This window comes from Pipistrellus kuhlii, unplaced genomic scaffold, assembly GCF_014108245.1.
Source record: "Pipistrellus kuhlii isolate mPipKuh1 unplaced genomic scaffold, mPipKuh1.p scaffold_m20_p_4, whole genome shotgun sequence".
In the NCBI taxonomy this organism is placed as follows: Eukaryota; Metazoa; Chordata; class Mammalia; order Chiroptera; family Vespertilionidae; genus Pipistrellus; species Pipistrellus kuhlii.
Window position 1 is genome coordinate 44,947,650 of NW_023425540.1, and position 16,802 is coordinate 44,964,451.

General features: G+C 39.8%; 1 protein-coding gene across 1 annotated transcript in view; it reads left to right on the top strand.

The window, feature by feature from the left end:
• Window positions 1-16,802, top strand: part of ADGRV1 (adhesion G protein-coupled receptor V1) — a 423,988-nt gene that overhangs the window by 151,514 nt on the left and 255,672 nt on the right. Inside the window, exons 69-75 of the mRNA XM_045571582.1 lie at window positions 1,998-2,237; window positions 3,713-3,862; window positions 4,910-5,383; window positions 8,969-9,112; window positions 11,120-11,291; window positions 11,922-12,057; window positions 14,068-15,089. Coding sequence (XP_045427538.1) covers window positions 1,998-2,237; window positions 3,713-3,862; window positions 4,910-5,383; window positions 8,969-9,112; window positions 11,120-11,291; window positions 11,922-12,057; window positions 14,068-15,089 — 2,338 coding nt within the window. The remainder of the gene's footprint in view (window positions 1-1,997; window positions 2,238-3,712; window positions 3,863-4,909; window positions 5,384-8,968; window positions 9,113-11,119; window positions 11,292-11,921; window positions 12,058-14,067; window positions 15,090-16,802) is intronic.

Below are 16,802 nucleotides of genomic sequence, written 5' to 3' on the forward strand. Positions count from 1 at the left end.
AATGTAGGACAGCTGACCTTAGGGAATTCTTGAGAGCAAGTAAGAAATTAAATGATGGGTTCTGGTAGAATGCATTCACTCAACAAGTATCTGTTGAGAGCTTTTCGTGTACCAGACCCTGTTGTGAGCACTGAGAACATGCTGATGAACGAGACAGACCTTAAATCTGTTCTCATATAACTTTTAGAACAGTTTGCAAATAAATAAAAGAAAGATGATCTGATGACACCAAGTGCTTTGCAGCAATGTGAAATAGATTCATAATTGCACGTGACCTGCTAGCTGCTCTAGATGGGATGGTGTGGATGTGGTATTTAAACCGAAGGCTGGAGGATGAGGAATGGGTGGTTATGTCATTGTTAGAGGGATGCGTGTTCGGGGAGAGGCAAAGCCAGTGCAGATCTACAAGGCTGGCATGATGAGATCTGAAGAGGCCCATGTTTAGGGACCTGGAGGTGCTGGGTCATAGCACAGGATAGCTCAGCAGGCTCAGTAGGTGTTTGATCACAGGGAACCTCCTACAGCAGGTTAAAGATTTTATGCCAAATGCAAATAAGTTGCCATTAGAAAGTTTTAAGCAAGGCACTAATATCAGAGTCCCTGGGTTGTCATTTTAATCAGCTCAGGTAGGACAGTTGTGAGGCAAATGGACTGTCAAGAAGCTGGATTGGAAACAGAATGGGCAGTTAGGAGGCGATTTGCCTGTACTGTCCAGGGCAGAGCTGTCAGCTCAGACAAGGGCAGAGGTGGAGTAGACATTGAGTATGTTTTGGAAGAACAGCTCATTGGGCTAGAGGAGGCTGAGGGGAAAAAAGCATTGAGGGTCACTGCTAGAATGTTAGTTTTAGTGACCATTTATATTATAGTGCTGCTAACTGAAAACAGATGCTTGGGGGAGAATCAAGAGTTCTGTTTTGGCCTGTCCATTTGAGATACCTACGAGACATGCCAATAGAGGGGTCAAATAGGGAGGGGGAGGAGCAAGTTCGGGTTGGGGTTAGGGCTGCAGACAGGGAAGGTGTTGACACAAATGTAGACATTTGAGACTATGAGGCCTATGGTGTGTAGAAAGAGATGTGAAGGAAACAGACCTGAGCCCCAGGCTGCCAGCCTCTAGAGGTCTGAGGAAGGAGAGCCAGCAATGATTGAGAGGTAAAGGCAGAGGAAAACTAGGAAAGCATGTAATGTGTGAGCATCATGTAAGTCAAGAGAGATAGGACACAATATTTTAAGAAGAAGGAAGTTGTGTGCAATGCTGATGAAAGATAAAAGAAGCAAACAGAAGTGCCCAGCTTTTTTTCTTCATGGATATTGAAAAGCATATAATTTTGAATTATAGAAACTTTAAAAAATGCCTTTATTATAATATAGAAACTTTCTTTGTTTTTTATAATAAGTTATGAAAGTTTCTGTTCGTTTTATACTGGGAATTTATGTAAGTAGATTTAGAAGGGGTTGCACACCCAGCAGACTTTTCACATGGTTTCATTATTCAAATAGGTTTTGATTGACATAACCTGTGCACTTAGCAAGATAGTGCTGTATTAATATATTTAGTTGTTTTTATATTTCTCTACTATTCATTTTAAAAGTATGTGCTTCTATATTTTTGTTATTCTGTGATGATGAAAATTGACCAGGTATTCAGATTTCTCTTTTCTTGTTAGGCATTGTTATTCATGAAAACTGTATTTCTGATATTCTATAATTATGCAGTTTACATTTGCAAATACCATTGTTTAAAAAACAGAGATAATAGGTATGTGCTGGAGATATTTTAGAATGATATTCACTGTCTACGGCCATACCACCCTGAACGCGCCCGATCTCGTCTGATCTCGGAAGCTAAGCAGGGTCGGGCCTGGTTAGTACTTGGATGGGAGAATGATATTCACATATATGTGTATTTTTTCCTAATACTACATATCCTGCAAAGTAATTCTTGGTTTAAAACTTACCATTTCTATTTAAAACTCACATACACACATGCTCTGCAGGTGACCTGGGAGATAGTGGGACCCAATTCTCAGGACACCTTACCACCACAGAGCAGAGACATCGCAGACCCAGTGAGCGGGGCCTTCTATTTTGGAGAGGGAGAAGGTGGCATGAGAACCATCATTCTGACCATTCATCCTCACGAAGAAATTGAAGTCGAAGAGACTTTCGTTATTAAACTTAAACTTGTAAAGGGACAAGCTAAGTTAGACTCCAGAGCTAATGCAGTTATGTTAACAGTAAGTCTGACTTTTTATTTTCCCACAGAATTTTTCGTGGAGTTATCAGAAAATTCATTTACATTTGGTGAAACTCCATAGGCTGATGATGAATTGAAAGTTATAAAACCATAATTCCTATGGTTGTTAAGTTAGTTTCTTACATAGCCTGATTAATGGTATTAGTTCTAAGAAGGGTTTAATGTAGTGAAACATACTTATTTTATATTCTCTAAGAAAATTTGGTGAATATTTGCCACTTTTAGGGAGGAGGTATTTGTGATGTCATCCTAAATATCGGCTATCTTTGCCATCAAAATACATAAACATTGTTAGCGAGTTATAAGTCAGACTGTGTGAAGGTAAAATGGTATTTGTTCAACTAGCACAGTGATGTGCTGATTAGAGTCAGATTCAGCGTATTTGACATGAACCACCCAGTCCATTAGGGCAGAAAGTGGTTGGACCAAGGCTACTGAAAACAATGTAGAGAAATGATATCTTTTAAGTTTGTAAAATATTCTTGTCTGGGGTCTGTATCAGTCAAACTTCTCCAGAGAAATAGGGAGAGAGGGGGGAAATGAGAGAGGAGGAGAGGGAGAGTGAGGAGAGATTGATTGAGGGAACCAACAAGCTCCCCAAGCTCTGGTTGTTCTTATATTGAAATTTGGGGGGATAAGGAGCTTGACAGTCTTGGCAGAGGACTATTTCACACTACCATAAAGGGTTCTAAAACAGAGTATTGCAGAATAAGCCATATCTTTCCCCAGTTTACTTTGGCAGAAAAAGAAATGGCAAGGAGGCAGTCTGGCAGGCAGAAAACCCAGGCACGAGTTGAAGTTGTGGTCTTGAGTTTGAATTCTGAGGGGCAGATCAGCAGGCTGGAAACTCACCCAGGATTTCTTGAGGCAGGATGTCTCCTCCTGAAATCTCAGTGTTTGCTCTCAAGGCCTTCAACTGATTGGTTGAGGCCCACACACATTATTGAGAACAGTCTCCATTAATTAAAGTAAACTGATTCTAAATATTGATCACATCTACAGAATACTTTCATGGAAACATTTAGATGTGTTTGTCCAAACAATTGGGCACCATCATCTATAAATTGACACATAAAGCTAAGTATCATGGACCTTTTGCCTTTTTCTACCTTGTCTTAAAACCAGTAGAAAGAAGTTAGTAAAAATTAACTGGTTAAGCAAAACAAACATAAGGCAAAATAAACCTACATTGAGGCATGAAAATACTATCCTCTTGAGATTCTGCAAATTGTAGTTTTCTGGACACTTATTCCCATTATCCTCGGGGAGTAAGAACTTGCTTGTTTTCAGTAACAATCAGTGTAATAAAGAAGGTTTAAAAATCAGAAAGCGAGATAGATTTGAGTATTATTTCTGTGTCTCTTCCATTTCCTCAGCATTGATTGATAAGTCGGATACTGTATTCTCATCCATAGTTGTTATGTATGGTATTCACTCTGCTGTTTCTATTTTTAGATACGGAAGTTCGGAGATCCCAATGGAGTGGTTCAGTTCGCTCCTGAATCTCTGTCCATGAAGACCTATTTAGAGCCATCAGTGCTGGAAGGGCCCCTGATCATCACTTTCTTTGTCAAAAGAGTCAAGGGCACTTTTGGAGAGATTAAGGTATCATTTTTCATTTTATTTTTAAGCAGAGTAACAATTTGCTTAACAAACATGGTTGAGAGGGACAGAGGAACTGCATTGTTCTGGTTAAGGGTTTTCATAAACAGAAAGGTTTTCATAAACTGAGGTGACCTAAGTTTTCACAGAAGCTGAGAAGTACCTCGTGCTCTCCAGCCAGGCCCCGCCTTCGGCGATCTCTCCACATCGCATCACAATTAGGTTAAAAAGACCTTTCTCACACTCAGTCATGAAGAGTATGATTAAACTGCTTTGTATTTTCTGGTTTGCTACTTTTCCTACTTAAATCTCTGATATTTATAAATTGCTTACTGTATTCTCTAGTGCTCTGTTTCTCAATAGAAATTTTCGATATAGCAACTGACTTTTAAAAGGTTGTATTTGAGTGTTTATTGATATAGAACATTTGACAATGCTTTTGTAAATCATCAATGTACTTGTCTAACTGATCTAGTTTATGTATTTTGTGAAATTTCTCTGTGAAGTTATCTCTTTTTCTGTAACTGCTACTTCTTCAGTTGAAGCTTACTGGTTTGGAGGGTGAAATTTTTGGAAAATAACTTTTAATTTTAAGTAATCAAGTAGATATTTCCTTGTAGTTAAAGAACAGACAAGAACGAGTTCTGACGTGAAGCATTCTATTATCTAGTCACTTTTTACTTTCAACCACTGTGTGTGGTTCGCTGTGGAATAACTTGTGTTACCTCCATTTTAAAGTTAACCTGCACTTCTGTATCTCTTCAAAATCCTATTCTTTTAGGAGTAGGTAAAATGAGATCTCGTAGTCTTGTCCTGCAAATTGCATACGACAGCCTGAAAAAGTGAAGATACTTTCATGACACAGATGTCACTCCTCTCTACTCCTCTGTACTTTTTAAACTAACTGCTTGGAGACTGAACATAATGATACACAATTATCATTTCCCTTTTGTACATTAGTAAGGAAAACATGACTTAAAGGATTTTGATTCAGTTTACTGAATCATGTAACATTGTTGGATTTTTTTTTCCACCTCCCATTTATCTTAGGTTTACTGGGAAATAAGTAGCCAGTTTGATATTACTGGAGACTTTCTTTCTACAAAAGGCTTTTTCACGATTGCTGATGGAGAGCGTGAAGTGAGCTTTGACGTTCATTTGCTACCAGATGACGTACCTGAGATAGAGGAAGCCTATGTGCTGCAGCTCGTTTCCGTGGAGGGAGGAGCAGAACTGGACCCGGAAAAATGCATCACGCAGTTCTCTGTTTCTGCAAATGACGAGCCGCATGGAGTGTTCGCTCTGTACGCAGGCCGCCAGTCCATGCTCATTGAGCAGGATCTCAGTAGGTCCATCCAGATCAACGTCACCCGGCTTGCCGGGACTTTCGGAGATGTGGCTATTAGATATCGAATATCATCTGATCACAAGGAGCAGCCAGTTGTTACAGAGAATGCAGAGAGGCAGCTGGTGGTCCGAGACGGTGCCAGCTCTCAAGTGGACACGGTGCCAGTAAAGAGCCAGGTTTGTAGTCTTTCTTGATTTCCTGGTCATTCCAATCAAGCTCCTTGAGTTATCTCAGGATCAGATTAAATCTTATTCGGAAATTAAATGTAACCATGAAAAATGCCTTGGAAAATGCATAGTGATTATTGGGTAATACAAAGAGTGAAGTATTCACAGATTATAAGTGAGTAAGTATATTTCAATTTGGAGATGAAATATTTTTGTCTAGATAGTAGCAGGCATTTATTTAATCCTTGCAAAGCTCCAGAAATCATTTCAATTGATATACATACACACCTCAATATACACGCACGTGCCCACATACACACACAGACATACACACACGTACATAAACACACAGATACTTGTGGAAGGGGAGAAATTTAGGCTTTCTTGTGGGACTGGCCTGTGCCCCTTGGAGTTTGGAGGGCCTGCATGAACACAGGGACTAGTATCTGCTTCTCTCCTTGTGCATCTGTGTGGAAAGTGCTCTGACTGTCTGTGATGGTAAAAACTAGCGAAGGCGGTAGACAGCTCTGGCAGATGTTTGGGATTCGAGTAAAAAGAATGTGTATTTCCTCTGAGTCCTGTAGGTACCTCAGCAGCCTTTCTCAGTTTGAATTACAGAAAATGATGCGAGTAACTCTTTGTCTTACTCCTTGTGAGGAAGGTAGTATATAGCTAGTGTTATTCTATATGCATAGGAGATAAGTTAATTTATTCATACATGGGAATGCCTTATGGCACTGGGGATTAATGATCTCATTGTTGGGAAAGGCTGTCCCAGAGGGTAATTAGATTGAAATAATCCTGGGAAAAACCTTTTAATTATTTCTATTTTTAAAAGAGAGCCAACAAAAGTTGACTAACTTATGAGCATGTGAAAGCTTCCTTTTGTTTCTTTACTTTAACATCTTTTGTTTACATATTTAAAATTGCACAGGCTCCTTCTTTCTCTCACATTTCAGGAATGTGGTGTAGGACTAGACGTAGATTATGTTAGGGGCTGCTGTGTTGTCCAAGGTAATTGTGTGGGGCAGGGTGTGACTCACATAAACCCAGGGTAGGATTTTTTCTGTGGTCCCTTCTTCCTTCACACCCTGGATATAATGCATTGCTTTCTGAAGTCTGTAAGATACTAATTACAAGAATTATATACCATCCTCCTTGTTCTACCCTCCCCGTACAAATGAAGACCTCGGACAGGTTAGCCATAGAGCAGGGCAGTAGGTTTAAGAACACAGAAAGTTTCCATTAGGCTCTGAAACTAGAAGACCCTTGGTGCTGATTTAACATCAGGGCCTGGCAGTGTAAACTGCTACCTCCCCTGGTTAACAATAGACTTCTTTTATGAGGTGCATCCTGATGATAAGACTCATTGGCATGATCAAGAAGCACGTCTAAGTTTAAAATTATTTAAGCTAGAATGTGAGAATTTTACACCTGTGGTTGAGTCATCTCTTCAAACATTTACTGAGTGTTCACCCTGTGCCAGCCATTGCCATAAGCACTGCCAGTACAGAGGTGACAAAGACACGATCCCTGTGGTCCTGATGCTCCTTGTCTAGTGCAGAAGGCCGTTACCCGCAGTTATGAAAGCATGGCCTAGTGGTGTGTGAGATGTGTGCAGGATGTTACGGAGCTGTACAGTCCTTCCACTGGAGGCCAGATGCGATCAAGCATGGTGGGGACCATGTAGAATAGTATTGGTGACGCAGCCCTGGGACAGGGAAATGGCAGGGCATACTGGAGAACATTCCCCCTCCTAGTCACCTTCAAAGTCCTTCCAGATGAACCCCTTTGCTTTCCTCCTGTAGTATACAAGCTTTTCCTCAACTTTGCTGTTACGGCTGTTCAACTTCAACGTTCAATTACTGTGCCCTGGGGATTGGCTGTGGGTACAAGCATGTGTATGCTGGCTGAGCTTGTGAACAGAGCAGCTGGGTGGGGAGGCACAAATGATTGGGAGCCTACCCCTATTCTTTAAGAAATAGGGACAAAAAATCCTTAGCTGCCCAGCCGGTGAACTGCTTGGGAAAGAGGGGGCATACCTTTAGAAGAGCTGTGGGAAACAAGTGAGTGAAGGCAGGGCACTGTGATTTATTTCTGTTTCCTTAGCAATTGGCCTATGATTCATGTTCAGTGAATGCCATTTTGACAAAAATGAAGATTGATTGAATGAATGAGACATCTGTTCCCCTCATGTTGCGCAACTTTTGAAATCACTATGGTACATATTTTGCACATTTGGAGGGTGTGATGTATGTTTGAGAACATTATCTTTAAAAGAAGAATGGAACTCACATTTATACATTCAATAAAAATGTACGAAATTTTTTAGCAATATTCCAGGTAATGTGGTAACTTGCCTGATCCATTATCAACTATTTATGTGGGGAAATGTATTGTATAGTTAAAAAGAAACATCAATTTTAAAATTCAAGATTTCCCCTATTTTGTTGGATTCTAAAACTTTGAAAATTGATACTTAATACAGGGAATTGGTAATTATTTGTCAAATATTCAAATAATAAGTGCACCTAAATCATTATTCCTTTTGAGTAAATATGGATTATTAGTTACTATCAATGAAGAGGTATTTCTGGTTTTAGGAGCTGACACTATTCACCCGTGGTTCTTTCCATTCCTGTAGCACATGTTTCTATCACTAATAGTACTTCTTGTGAGTCTTATTCTTGAGACCACTTGGGAACACATGGAGAATTTGCACATTTGTGTTTTATATACTCTACTAGAGGCCCAGTGCACAGAATTTATACACAAAGGTTGGGGGGAGGTCCCCTCAGCCCAGCCTGCACCCTCTCCAATTCAGGGCTCCTCTCACAATTCTATACTGCTGGCTCCTAATCGCTCACCTGCCTGCCTGCCAGGTCACCCCTAACTACCCCCCCGCCCCCAGTCTGATCAGCCCTCACTGCCTCTGAGTGCCGGCCTTATCATCCCTAACTGTCCCCCACTGCTGGCCAGGTCACCCCCAACTTCCCACTCCTTGCTGGCCTGGTCACTTCTAACTGTCTCCTGCTGGCCTGGTCACCCCCAACTGCCCTCCCCACCCTGTCAGCCTAGTCACCCCTCAGTGCTCTTCCTGCCAGCCTTATCTCTCCCAATGGCACCCCCTGCCAGCTTGGTTGCCCCCAACTGCCTCCCCACCCCCACTGCTGGCCTGGTTGCTCCTCACAGTCCCCCCACTGGCCTGGTTGCCCCATGCAGTCTGCATGTTCAATCATTTGGTTGTCCCTCACTAACCCCCCTGCTGGCCTTGTTGCCCCACACAGCCTACTTGTTCAGTTGTTTGGTCATCCCTCACTATTCCCCCTGCCAGCATGGTCATAGGCAGTCATTTTGTTGAGGGTGTGATGGTCAATTTGCATATTACATCTTTATTATATAGGCTTACTATCACTCTTCACCCCACAGTCTCCATAACAGTGATTTGTTTTATAACATGAAGAAAAGGGCATAGATTGTATGTCAAAAACATATTAACGTATCCTGAGGTCATGTGCTAATGACTATGCCAATGTCAGTATTTTTCTCCGAAAATTATTTTTTAATACTTAAAGTCATGGATACTGTTTATAGGTCTTCCTATCACTGGGCTCTAATTTCACCTTGCAACTGGTGACTGTGATGCTTGTTGGTGGACGCTCCTATGGCGTGCCAAAAATTCTCCAGGAAGCCAAATCCGCTATCCTACCTGTTCCCGAGAAAGCTGCCAATTCTCAGGTAATGGGCCCTGGGTGTGTACTATCTGGATACTACCAGGTGGCAACTTTTATAGGAAGGTCTAAGAATCAGAGAGTTTTTAAAGATTCACTATTACCTTAAATCATCCTATCTGGTGGGGGATGGATGGAAAAGGTGAAAGGCATTAAGAAGTGCAAATTGCCAGTTATTAAATAGTCACGAAGATACAAAGTACAACATAGGGAATATAGTCAACAATATTATAATAAACATGTATGGTATCATATGGATACTGGATTTATGAAAGTGATCACTTTGTAAGGTATATAAATACCTAATCACTATGTTATACATCTGAATATAATATAATACTATATCTGTAGTTGAAAACTGAATTTGGATTTAAAAATGTAAGTAATCCTATGAATATCAAAGTAGACATTATGGCTATACCATATGAAAACAATTTGTCAATTTTTGACTTTAGGTAGAATAATATATTGCCTTTTTGGAGTTTTAGAAAGATTATATCTTGTAAAATTTGAATGTAAAGTATAGAATTTTAAAAATAATAGTCACTTTGAGTCAGAATAACCAAGGTTGTTTTCTTGATATTAAACATTTAATATTGCAGTATTTTATATTAAAGGTCCAGTGCACAAATTTGTGCATGGGTGGGGTCCCTTGGCCTGGCTGGTGGTCAGGGCTTATTGGGGCTGTGGGAGGTTGGCCACAAAGAAGGGATATAGGAGATTGGTCATCTGCGGGGAGGGGCACAGGAGGTTGGCTGGTGGCCCAAATTGGGATCATTCGGACTGGCCAATCAGAGGGAGGGACCATGGGAGGTTGGCTATAGGAGCACACTGACCACCAGTGGGAAGTTCCTGCATTGAGCAGTCTGCCCTCTGGTGGTCAGTGCACATCATAGCACCGGTCGATTGGTTGTTTGGTTGTTTGGTAGCTTAGGCTTTTATATATATAGATAATTAAAATTATAATGAAACATAAGTTATTTCAGTCTTTTTTATCTACTAACCTTGTAAATATTTGCCTTTCATTGTTGAGACTCCTGTGGCAAATTTGTGCTGATGTAGGCATAGTGGTTGAGCACTGACCTATAAACCAGGAGGTCAAGGTTTGATTCCTAGTCAGGGCACACGCCCAAGTTGCTGGCTGAATCCCCAGTAGTGGGTGTGTAAGAAGCAGCCAATCAATGATTCTCTCTCACCATTGATGTTTCCATCTCTCCTTCCTTCTTTCTTCCTATCAAAAATCAATAATAATATATTTTTTAAAAATAAAAAAAATAAAATGGGGAGAATGAGTCTTAATATAGAATAATTGATCCTATAGTATCTCAACTTTATAGATAATGGGACCAAAAGATGTAAACTGATTTGCCCAAATAAAACTAGGAATCTGGTTTTATTCTTACTCATTGACTAGAACTTAATTGTCTATAAATCATTTATAAATTCCAGAGTCTTCTTGGAAAGGTTACCTTTAAAGAAAATATCTTACTTTATGTGAATGAAAAAGATGACTATTTAAAAAAAATCTTTGATGCTTTCATATCCTCAAAAATAAAAAAGATATTCAGTTGAATAAAAAAATCTAAAAGAACCTTAATTAAAAAATCTAATTCCTGATGTTCATTTATAAACAAAGAATAATTATTATGTCTAAGGGAGAATTCAAATTTCAGTTCTAGACAAATTGGGAACCAGGAACAAGTCATAGTACACTGCAGTTTTAATCCATTGTTTTCATTTAACCATAATTACATTTATCTTTTTGGATATTGTTAACTTAAATGATTACATTTCGATTTAAAGAAATCAAACTATAAACTATAGTCAAAATTATAAAGTAGAATAAGTTATCAAGTCTCAGATGTTACTTCTTAAACATTAATCTTTATTTGAATATATTTTAAAACAGGAAAATATATTGTGTAAACAAAGAAGAAGTTGACTTTTAATCCACTCTGCAGAAAACAAGGGTCCAAAGAGAGAAGTTAAATATTCTCAGCATGTTTTTCCTCAGGTGGGATTTGAATCAACTGCCTTTTCCCTCACGAACATCACTGCCGGAACCTGCCAAGTGGTGATTTCTAGGAGAGGGACCTATGGCTCCATTGTGGTTTCCTGGGTGGCTGGCTATGCACCTGGATTAGAAGTGCCTGAATTGGCTATTGGCAACATAACCCCGAAACTGGGTGAGTTGTAGATTTTCTAAAATCTGCTCTGTAACAGAGGAAGATATGTAATTGGCCTCTAATTTTCTTGGGTCATGCTTATTCTGGGGAAATGACCTGTTTTGTAATATAGCTTGGTGAGGATGAAAGAAAATTTATTCAGTCAAATTAAAAATTTCACACCTCACTGGAAATAGTGGTCACTAAACTCACTTTATACATCAGGAGTCTGTTAAAAGTAGTTCTAAAAAACTTAAACTGGATCATACAGTAATAAGAATAAAAAAGGCACACCTTTGTGTTCATGTACATGTTCACCTGAATATTTGACAGTAAAGCAACTGTTAATTAATCTACTTTCTTTTTCAATGATATCTTTAGTTTTATGAGGGTCAGTGAGATGACGTTAGAGGGCTTGACCTAGACCAGGTAGACAGGGATTGAAGACAGGGTAGAGGAGGCACCATTTATGTGTTTTGTTGAGCTTACTGTACACTTATTTCCCTCTTCTCCACCTTTAAAATGTTTTTCTTTTTATAGCCTATAATTGAATTTTGGAAAAGGAAATATTTCACTCCATTTTTAAGAGTCAAATCCCAATTTAAGAGCTCAGAAAGGATACCCTACACCCCTTTTCATGTTTTCTTTCAGGGAGTCTTTCCTTTTCCCACGGAGAACAAAGTAAAGTTGTCTTGTTCTGGATGTTTCCCAGGCCTGGTCAGCCAGAGGCCTTTGTTGTTCACCTCTCAGGAGTCCAGAGCAGTGTCCCTGGTGGGGCCGAACTTAGGTAAGATGTCTCTGAAGAATAATCTGGAATGTATCTATTGAAACAGAAACACGCACGCGCGCGCACACACACACACACACACACACACACACACACACAGGAAAACAGCAAAAACAAAACACACCACGAGATCACTTTCCCTGAGGCAAATGCAAAAACAGTTTGTTGTGGCGGAACACAAGGCCTGCATGCCCAAGATGCCATGGAGGCAGGCTGACTTTCACACAGGCACCACCACTCTTTGCCTTAAAGACAGTTCATCACTATGGCCTCTAATTCAAGAGGGTTGGCCTGGGGTAACATCTCCAATAAGAAACATAATGGCAAAGTCACCTATTTTGAAAGGGCTGTCTTTTGAGAAGTAACTAGAAAATACTTGCTTTCCCAAAGGGATTCAGAGTAAGAAGAAGCCGTCACAATCTACACTAATAAGAGAGAAATATGCAAATTGACCATCTCTCCACAACACCAATCAGCCAATCAGGAGTGGGTATGCAAAGTAACCCAACAAAGCTGACAGGTTAATTTGCATATGCAGGCATGGCTGGGTTGAGTGGGACACCTGTATGAGGGGGAGGGTGGAAGATGAGGGGAGCTACAGGAGCAGCGCTCAGGCGATGAGCAAGGACTTGCAGGCTCCCAGGCAGCCTGGAGCGAAGCCAGGGGAAGGATGGCCTATTCTTGCATGAATTTTCATACAATGGGCCTCTAGTAGAGTAATAGTATGACCTGTGCTATTGGCTCTTTTGAATTTAATTTAAATCAGAATATTTTAAGATAAATATGTTAAAGTAAAAAGCAATTTACTTTTTTCATGATTGGGAAGGGCTTGATAAAAACAGTAGGAAGCAGACTTCAGCACAGACTTACGGAGTTAGTTTTGGCTCTTCCACATACTTGCCGTGTGACTTGGGGAAAGTTACAGGATCTTTCTGTTCTTCAGTTTACTTATTTGGAAAGTGGGAGGGAAATGTATGGGTAAAATTGGTGTGTGTACAAGTGTGTTTGTATATGTAATATGTTTATGTGTGGGAGATTATGGCTGGTAGCATCAAATATACCTTTAGTTCATACTTAGATTTTTTTAAGTGTTTGGTTATAGAATGTTTTTAGCTTTTTGCTTTAAGAATGATATGTGTTTACTCTTATTCTTCACAGCAGCAATATGACATATATACTATTTTTAGTCCCATTTTATAGATAATGAAAGCGAGACACATATAGATTATGTAACATACCTAGTATCACACAGATAATAATGGTTGGGACCCTGATTTGAATGTAGCCCTTAACCATTGTGCTATGTGTTATCAGTGCTTTATCATAGGGAATGGTGGACCCTAGATTATCTTTCCTAAAGGCATTCAGATTCAGAAAATAAAAACAAAAACTGTTGGTGGAAGAAAATATGCCTGTGGTCTGGATTAGGCTGATGTTACTTTTGACATAATCTTATTAACTCACAACAAAACTCCGTAGGATAAAGCTAAGGATTAATCATGTAGCATGGAAGTTTTCTTCCAATCCACATATAAAATTGCAGTAGCATTTGTGTGAGGGAAAAGAGGCCCATGATGATACCAGGATTTTGCATCCAGCAAGGGCAACTCTTTCTATTTGGTAGATAAGACACCTGGCTGACATCCAGAACATTCTAAGAACCTGTGGTTTCCTGTGCACTGATCCTCACAGAGAGCCTGACGTGACAGACCTTTCAGAGCTGCTCTGGGCTGACCGGAGAAGCAGAGCGGGCACCTCTGAGCACTTCACTTTGCTCCAACGTGTGAGGGCCCCTCGCCAGTACCAGCAGCGCCCGTTCTTACATTTCTTGTGCTCTGATTTTTTTATAGGACGTATGTAGGGTTTTATGGAATTTGAAAGGGCATGTCATTCTTAAGATGCCCTCCTGAGCAGCATCTTCAGTGTGTGAAAAATGAATCTTCTGTGGTCTTTCTGTTTTCATCAATTCTTTCTTGTTGTTTTTTTTTTCCTTTCTTTCTTTTTTTCCAGATCAGGTTTCACTGTTGCCGAAATTGAGCCAATGGGAATCTTTCAGTTTTCCCCTAGTTCAAGGCATATAGTGGTGTCAGAGGATACTCAGATGATCAGATTACACGTACAAAGACTCTTTGGGTTCCACGGCAATCTTATTAAAGTTTCCTATCAGACAACCGCAGGAAGTGCAAAGCCACGGGAAGATTTTGAGCCTGTTCAGAATGGGGAGGTGCTTTTTCAGAAATTCCAAGCCGAGGTTCATTTTGAAATAATCATTATTAATGACCAGCTTCCCGAGATAGAAGAATTTTTTTACATTAATCTAACTGCGGTAGAAATGAAAGGATTGCAAATGTTTACCAAAACAAACTGGCGTCCGCGCCTGAATCTGGATTTCAGTGTGGCAGTGATCACAATACAGGATGATGACGACACAGGTCTCGTTCCCATGGGAACTGACTCCTCCACCACACACCCCGACATGACCAAGGTCACTGCCACTCCACAGCCGACTGGAATGGTGGCCACCGTTACTGGGGCAACTGTGATCCCTGAGACACCTGTCACCCAGCCCGATGGGGCCACTGGGACCGCAAATGTTTCCATTCATGGAGCCTTTAGTCTTGGGCCGCCCATTGTTTACGTTGAAGAGGAGATGAAGAATGGGACATTTAACGTAGCAGAAGTTCTTATCCGAAGAACTGGTGGCTCTACTGGCAATGTCAGTGTAACAGTGAAAACTTTCGGTGGAAGGTCTGCTCAGAAGGAACCGCATGCATTGCCCTTTCATGATGCCTCTGGACTTTCCAACCTAACGTGGGCGGTGGAAGAGGAGGACTTTGCAGAACAAACTCTCATCCTTACCTTTGCAGATGGAGAAAGAGAACGGAAAGTATTGGTTCAGATTTTGGACGACGATGAGCCTGAGGGGCAGGAATTCTTCTATGTGTTTCTCACAGACCCACGAGGGGGCGCGCAGATCGTGAAGGGGGAGGATGACACAGGCTTTGCAGCTTTTGCCATGATCATTATTACAGGTATCTCTTTGGATGGATGGCAAGAAAAATGTACCACTTTTGTGGTATAGGATTTTCTATAAAATCATGCTATCTTTAATCGAAAGAGTGATTATTTGAATTATTATAGTCATTCATTAAACATTGTTTTCCCAGACTTATAGACAGAGAGCAGACTGGTGGTTGCCAGAGGGGGGAAAGGTTAGGGGATTGGGTGAAAGAGAAGGGATTAAGAAACACAGAAGATAGTTATGAAATATTCATGGGGATCTAAAGTATAGTATAGGAAATATAGTCAATATTTTGATAATCTTCTATGCTGCTAGGAGGGTATTGGCAATATCAGGAGAAGCACTTTGTAAAGTATTATATATAATTATCCAACTACTATGCTGTACACCTGAGACTGATAAAAAACAATATTGAAAGTAAACTGTAGCCCTAATTAGTTTGGCTCAGTGGATAGAGCGTCGACCTATGGACTCAACAATCCCAGGTTTGATTCCAGTCAAGGGCATGGCAAATTCCCAGTAGAGGGTGTGCAGGAGGCAACTGATCGATGCTTCTCTCTCATAGATGTTTCTAACTCTCTATCCCTCTTCTTTCCTCTCTGTAAAAAAAATCAATAAAATATATTTAAAAAAGAAAGTAAACTGTAATTGAAAAATAAAAACGGGATAAAAAAAAAACAATAAAGAAAACCACATAGTCTTCCTATGACATATACCCACACCATGAGCACAGCTGTTAAGCTAGAATTTAATGGACTGTAAATCTCACTTAGCTCAGAGCAAGTAAACAATCTATACTTTCACAATATATGGAAAACCTTAAACATACTTAAGTCCATGTTCTTCCTCTGGAACATACTTAATTTATGTAATTCATCCAACTACACAATTGCCTATCCTGTTTCAAACCCTCATTCTGGATTGCTTAACCACCTTCAATAATTCATCCCAAAGTCTAAGATCTCATTATCAAGAAATTAATTGTTGGGAAATCTGTTGGGAAATAGTTTAAAACTATCTTCTTTCATTTTTGCTTTGGACCAATGCAGTATATTACATAGTTTGTTTGTTTGTTGTTGTTTTATTGTTATTGTTTTTTTCTATTGAGTGTACATATTACAATAGCGTAAAAATGTGTTGATTTTTAAAAGAATTCCTCATGTAGCTTATAAAATATTTTGGTGATAATTTTCAAATTTTCTCTGAAATCATACTGTATTTCTTTAGGTAGGTTAGCTTGTTTTGTCATACATTTACAGTATTTGCCTACTCTGCTGTTTTATACAGACATTTACAGGTTTTACACGGTGCTGAGAGTTTAAGATGACACTGTGAGAAAATTGCACTGTTTCAGTGCAGTGCAGACCCTACATTTTTTCCAGTTTAGACACATTTTGTAGTGTGAGGGTGCCTGTATCCTCAATTTACAATAATGTAACTTCCGTAGAAATTAAAGGATTACAACAGTGTATGCAAAAGAACTGGCCTCAATGCTTAAATTTGGATTTCAGTGTAGCAGTGATCACAGTACAGGATTGGGAGTTAAAAACAACAGCAAAGAAACTCGTCTGAGTGTTGCTCAGATGGCTTTCTTTTACTCAGAGTTATTCAGGAGCTCTTTATTAGTTCTGATTTTCTCTGGGGCAAATAATTGAATGTGTAATATAAATGGTCTATGGTCAGTTCTTTTATAGGAAGGTAAATCAGTTAAATGGAGTTCATT